The sequence below is a fragment of the Physcomitrium patens genome, chromosome 5 (genome assembly GCF_059467195.1).
Source record: "Physcomitrium patens ecotype Gransden chromosome 5, ASM5946719v1, whole genome shotgun sequence".
In the NCBI taxonomy this organism is placed as follows: Eukaryota; Viridiplantae; Streptophyta; class Bryopsida; order Funariales; family Funariaceae; genus Physcomitrium; species Physcomitrium patens.
The window spans coordinates 10,815,219-10,820,735 of record NC_143414.1 but is presented as its reverse complement, the minus strand read 5'-3'; the positions used below and the strand labels follow the sequence as shown (position 1 = coordinate 10,820,735).

At 35.5% G+C, this 5,517-nt stretch overlaps 1 protein-coding gene across 3 annotated transcripts; it reads left to right on the top strand.

Annotated features, from left to right (window-relative positions):
- The first annotated feature begins 221 nt into the window (after positions 1–221).
- LOC112282057 (homoserine kinase) lies at positions 222–3,326 on the top strand. 3 transcript variants are annotated; one of them, XM_024519213.2, is made up of 7 exons: positions 222–269; positions 558–774; positions 911–1,099; positions 1,296–1,523; positions 1,643–1,900; positions 2,355–2,451; positions 2,598–3,326. In XM_024519213.2, the coding sequence occupies exons 2-7, from the start codon at positions 595–597 to the stop codon at positions 2,861–2,863; spliced, it is 1,218 nt and encodes a 405-aa protein (XP_024374981.1). In that variant the 5' UTR covers positions 222–269; positions 558–594; the 3' UTR covers positions 2,864–3,326. The 3 variants fall into 3 exon arrangements, with proteins under 3 accessions (XP_024374981.1, XP_024374983.1, XP_024374982.1); XM_024519215.3 differs by having other exon boundaries at positions 222–289; XM_024519214.2 differs by having other exon boundaries at positions 222–362.
- Positions 3,327–5,517: the final 2,191 nt, after the last annotated feature.

The window sequence follows — 5,517 nt, the reverse complement described above, 5'->3', positions numbered from 1 at the left end:
TTAAAGTTATTGTTGTCAATATTTCTTCAATCTTCAAATCGCAGCTGAGGTGGCAGCCACGATCGCCAGGTTGAAGACGAAACGTGGTGAATCATTTCATCCAGCTATCAATAGACTAAATTCATCCATCCAAGTATCATTCATCCAATTCGGCAAACCCTGCGAGGGGGGGTGGGGGGTTTTAAGGCGGAGCTCCGAAGGATCGACCAAGTCTCTGACATCGCTCGCATTCTCCAGATTCCTTTTCACTGTTCCTCAGGTTTTCCGAGGTGATCGCTTTGGATTTCATGTTAGTCTCTGTGTTACGAATGTGTGATTTTAAGAAACAGGATTTTTTTGTGTACTTTCGTTACATTTTGCAGGTGTTTTTTCTTCTTCTTTTGTGTGTTCCTCTTGTTGTTGTTGTTGGATTCATTGTCTGTTTGCGGCAAGTCCTTTGCTTCGATGCAGAACCTTCGATGTTTGTCGTAATGCAGTGCTCCTTGTTTTTTTTCAAGGCTTTACATTGTTTCATTCTGAGATTCTGTATTCTGTTGTGGCTTTTGTTATTCCTACAGCTATTTTAGAAGGTCTTGGTAAGATTGTGAACAGAAAATGGAACGCTTAGCCGGTGCGAAAGTAATGCTTGCAAGCGGTGCATCCTCACAATGTCAGCAGAAGAGTAGCTTGAATGGCGTAGCGCTGGATCGGGTGCGCTGTAGACTGTCGTCGTTCAGTCTTTCCCCTCGTCCTGTGAGCTGCCGGCATTTTCAGCAAAATTCATTCAGGTTACAGGTGCGAATTCCCCCTGCTTGATTTGTTGCCTTTCGGAAGACGTGGAAGGCATCCTTGTCTATCACGCCTCTGATTATTGCAGGTAGAAATTTGAGGGTAATGATTACGTTAAAAAGGTTTGTTCGTTCCAATGCAGGTGACATGTGAAGCCGTGAAGAAAGCAGCAGTGTTAACTCCCCCGCTGAAGCAGCTCACGTTATCTGAGCCAAAATTAGCGCATCAATTCGTAAAAGCGTTTGCGCCAGCCACTGTTGCCAACTTGGGACCGGGATTCGACTTTCTAGGCTGTGCTGTCGATGGATTGGGAGATTATGTAACAGCTGAGGTACTCATGTACGTTTGTTTTTCTGCTAGTATTCCTGCAATTTCAAGCGGATTTTCCGGCATTAGTTGCTTTGCGGAGGTAGCACATGTCTCTCTAGTGTTTTTGAGTTGGCTGTTTAGGTTGTGTGGTTACAACAGTAAAGCCTAATACATGCTTCCTGAAACGATCCCTTAGTTAAATTTGCATTGAAATTCAGGTCAGCAATGCAGTGCCGGCTGGGCAAATCCAAATTTCAACTATCACTGGCGATAACGGGAGATTGTCGTTAGTGGCTGGAAACAACTGTGCTGGGATTGCTGGGAAGGCTACATTAGAGCTGTTGGGGGTGCAGTCAGTAGGTATCATGCTGAATCTGCACAAGGGTTTGCCTCTTGGTAGCGGGCTCGGCTCGAGTGCAGCTAGTGCCGCGGCAGCGGCAGCTGCGGTAAGCTTCTGCTCTACCTCATAGTAGCTTGAAGTAGTACATAAAGGTATTCACAGCAAGTCATGTAATTTGTCTTTTTTGTCGAGATAGGTCGTGAAGGTTTTGTATTTGAACTGCAGGTAAATGGATTGTTCGGAAGTCCTCTAAGCAAGGCACAGCTTGTTCAAGCAGGATTGGAATCGGAGGCTACCGTTAGTGGTTATCATGCCGATAATGTTGCTCCTTCACTCATGGGAGGGTTTGTTCTAGTGCGAAGCTACGACCCCCTCCATCTCATACCACTTAGTTTTCCTGGAGGAAAGGATCTTTATTTCGTCCTTGTAATACCCGACTTCGAGGCACCCACTAAGGAAATGCGGGCTGTCTTGCCAACGGAGGTACATGTCTTCTGACATTCCTTGGAATGGACGTCATTACGTCCTGTAATGATTTCTTCTTTTTAGTTCTTTAACCAAAAGATGATGTTCTCTCTCGTATGCACGTCTGTTGGTTTATTATTTGGTGATACTATACGGCTTGTGTAGGAGAAGACAGTATTTAAAACCCCCCTCAAAAAAAGAACCCTCTAATTAGTATCAAGTTATAAATCCTAAACCCTGAACCCCTAAAACCTACCGCGTAGCATTTCATAGCAAACTTAAATTAAAAAGAAGAGTTTGAGGAGTGATAGAATCCATGTTGCTTTTATAGCTTGAATCTTTCTTCTTTACGATCAATGAATAATATTTTGCCACGGAGCCAAAGGGTACATGCACGTATCTGCTTAAGAATGCTATGGACTTCAGCACGATTTCATTTTTACTTATCTCAACTGGAATGTCTTTCATGTAGATATCTATGAAGAAGCACATTGCCAACTGTAGTCAAGCGTCTGCTTTGGTAACAGCCATTCTACAGGGCGACGCCTCTCTCCTTGGAGCTGCTCTTTGTAAGTGCCAGAATACTTTCTCTTTTGTATAATATTCTCGCCTATTTGTTGTTGGTTTTATCGCACGTTGTTTACGGTCTTATTCACGCACATCTGCAGTAATTCTTGTTTCTCATATTTCTATGGTTGTGCTCCTGCTTCTGCAGCGTCAGATACTATTGTAGAGCCTCAAAGGGCTCCTCTCATCCCAGGGATGAATGCAGTCATAGCAGCGTCTAAGCAGGCAGGTGCATATGGGTGCACAATTAGCGGTGCAGGGCCTACTGCAGTAGCCATAACAGATACGGAGGAAAAGGGGAAAGCAGTTGCTGCAGCCATGGTGAATGCCTTCAATGTTCATGGGAATCTCAAAGCAGAAGCTCACGTAAATAGGCTAGACAGGGAAGGCGCTCGACTCATTGAATCTCATTGATGGACTGCTTATGACAACACAATGAGTTCGCGAAGGTCCCTGTATCTTGACAACACTGTCCTTGCAGAGTGGTTTTGAGATGTGGTTATCTCTTGGGCTCAAGGAGCAGATTAGTGACTGCGGGATTGAGGCAGGGAACGTCTTGATATCTGTCTTTTGGCCTCCTTTCCTCATTTCTCGTGGTGAAGATGTCATTCAAGGTGAAAAGTAATGCGTCATGACCATATCTCCAAGTGTAGTGTGGGATCCTTAAACTTTGTGCTCAATTTCGATCAGCCCAGGGGTTGTCAAGAGTATTGATGTTTCAGTCGTGGGACGTGCACAGTCAGCACTCCTTCCTTTACCAAGGAAGGCTTTTGATAAGCTGTGAATAGAGCATTGCTTTGCAATTACCACCTTGTTCCTAAGCTGTTTCGGGCTTATATTAAGAAAGTTTTGTCTCGACAAATCTTCACAAGTTCAATCGAAACTCTCTTTATACGCCACCTGCAGGCAGTTCCTTCAGCACTAAAGAGATAGGGACATCTAATATAGACACAGAAAACTTGTGGCACATAACTCACGTGTCATGGGTTTGTGATACAAAATTGCAACACACAAGCATGTACTAAGTAAATACAAACTACAAAAAATAGGTCACTATAGGCCACTATTTGATGTTTGTGTTATATAGGCCACTATTTGATGTTTGTGTTATATAGGCTATTATTTGATGTTTGTATTGTGTAGGCTATTATTTGATGTTTGTGTTGTATAGGCTATTATTTGATGTTTGTATTGTAAATACAATGCAAGGGCAAAAATTATTCTTAGTTTCTTTGTCATATTAGTAACTTTAAAAAATATTAAGGTACCAATTTAGGACATACATATTTTGTAGATTAATGTATTTAGGTAATCAATTTTTTTGACATAGTACTTATATTTAAAATAAAATAAAGTAAAATTTTAAATAATAAAACTTATAATAAATTTTATATCTTCATCAATATGTCCTAATATTATAACATTAGCCTTGAATACTAAAAAAAACAAGATATATTCTTATCTACAACATATTTCTTTGCTAAAAAAAATAGCCAAATTCAAAAATTAGAATAAAATATAAAAAACAAGAAAAATAAATATGTCTAATTGCTAATCAATTACTAAGATATTGTCATGTCTATATCAATTTTTTTTTTATCTTATTAGAATAATAATAAGAATTTAGATATATATATATATATATATATATATATATGATTTCTATATCTATAGAAAAATATAAAAAGTTTAGAAGTTTAGAAGTTTTAGTAGAATAGAGTCCAAATATAAATAACATTGTACACAATTTAAAAACACTATGTACAAGTTTTTGGAAATCTTTGTCTAAATTATCATTTAGTAGAAATAAAATAAGAAAAATTAAAAATATTAGCCATTAAATATAAAATTTTATCTAATAGAAAATTAAAAATAATAAGGTCTTCTTTTAAGATATCTTTGGTTGATATAAGACTATATATATATATATATAGTTGTAGTCCTATATGCAAAGCATTATTTTTAACTAACATCAAAAGAATTCACATAATATGCATAAAAAATTAATTCTAACACCAATTTCATATTCTATGTTAAGGAAGTGTTAAATTATAATAGTAGAAGTAAGATGATTTATAAAACTTATTGAAAAATTGAAGCTTCTAATAAAAAAATAAAAAATAAATAGAAAATATATGCACTTAAATATAAGACTTTAAAAGTTGAATTAGAAGATTTAAGATGTTTAAATTTTTTTTAATAATTTTTTAAAAATATTACTAAATTACTACCAAATATAATTATAAATAAGTATACAATAGAATAGAAGAGGTAATAGGAAAGAAAAGAATAGCTTTATAATGGGTGATTTTTTAGATTAGACATTGAGAGTCTCTTCAAAGAGACAAACATACTACTTTGGCTTCATTACATAGTGTTTGATTGCTCAATTGTAACTATATTAAATTGTTAAATACATATATTATTATAATAGTACAAGAAGATATTTTATTTATTTATTTATTTATTATAGTTAGTGATTATATCAATTACATAAGTTGGATTTAAGTTTTTTTAATAAGAAATTTGTAATCAAATTAAGAACCAACTAAGGTTGGAATAATTATTAGAACACTTGCATATAAAAATACCAAGGTTTAACAAAGAAAACATTGAATTGAGAATTAATAATAAAATATAATCACTTTTGATTTACAAAAGGTATTAGAAATAAAGATGTTTCTACTCAACGAAAAACATTCGATGAAAGTTTCTTTTGAGAAGCTTCTCCAACTTTTTGATTCAAACAAAAACTTAAGAAATTAATATAAATTAGGAAGTTTTCTAGAGAGGAGTAAAATTGAGGTCTTAGAATATAATCATTGTTTAATTTATAGCCATCAAGCTTAATAATATTATTCTTTTGATGAAGTGGGAGCAATTAGTACAAGTGATAGAAGAATCTCGAATACTTAGTAAATATATGAAATAGAGATAGTATATTTGAAAATTAATTCTAAAAAAATTTGGAAGATTTTATTATAATATTTTTATAGACTAAGAGTTATATAAGGCATTTTTTTAAGATAAAATATTAATTTGATGTTGGAACAATATAGAGCCCAATG

Bases quoted from the DNA above. Each gene is read 5' to 3' on its own strand.
- LOC112282057 (XM_024519213.2), top strand. From the start codon at position 595: ATGGAACGCTTAGCCGGTGCGAAAGTAATGCTTGCAAGCGGTGCATCC. The intron at 775-910 runs GTGCGAATTCCC...GTTCCAATGCAG, and splicing joins AAAATTCATTCAGGTTACAG to GTGACATGTGAAGCCGTGAA. The intron at 1,100-1,295 runs GTACTCATGTAC...ATTGAAATTCAG, and splicing joins GAGATTATGTAACAGCTGAG to GTCAGCAATGCAGTGCCGGC.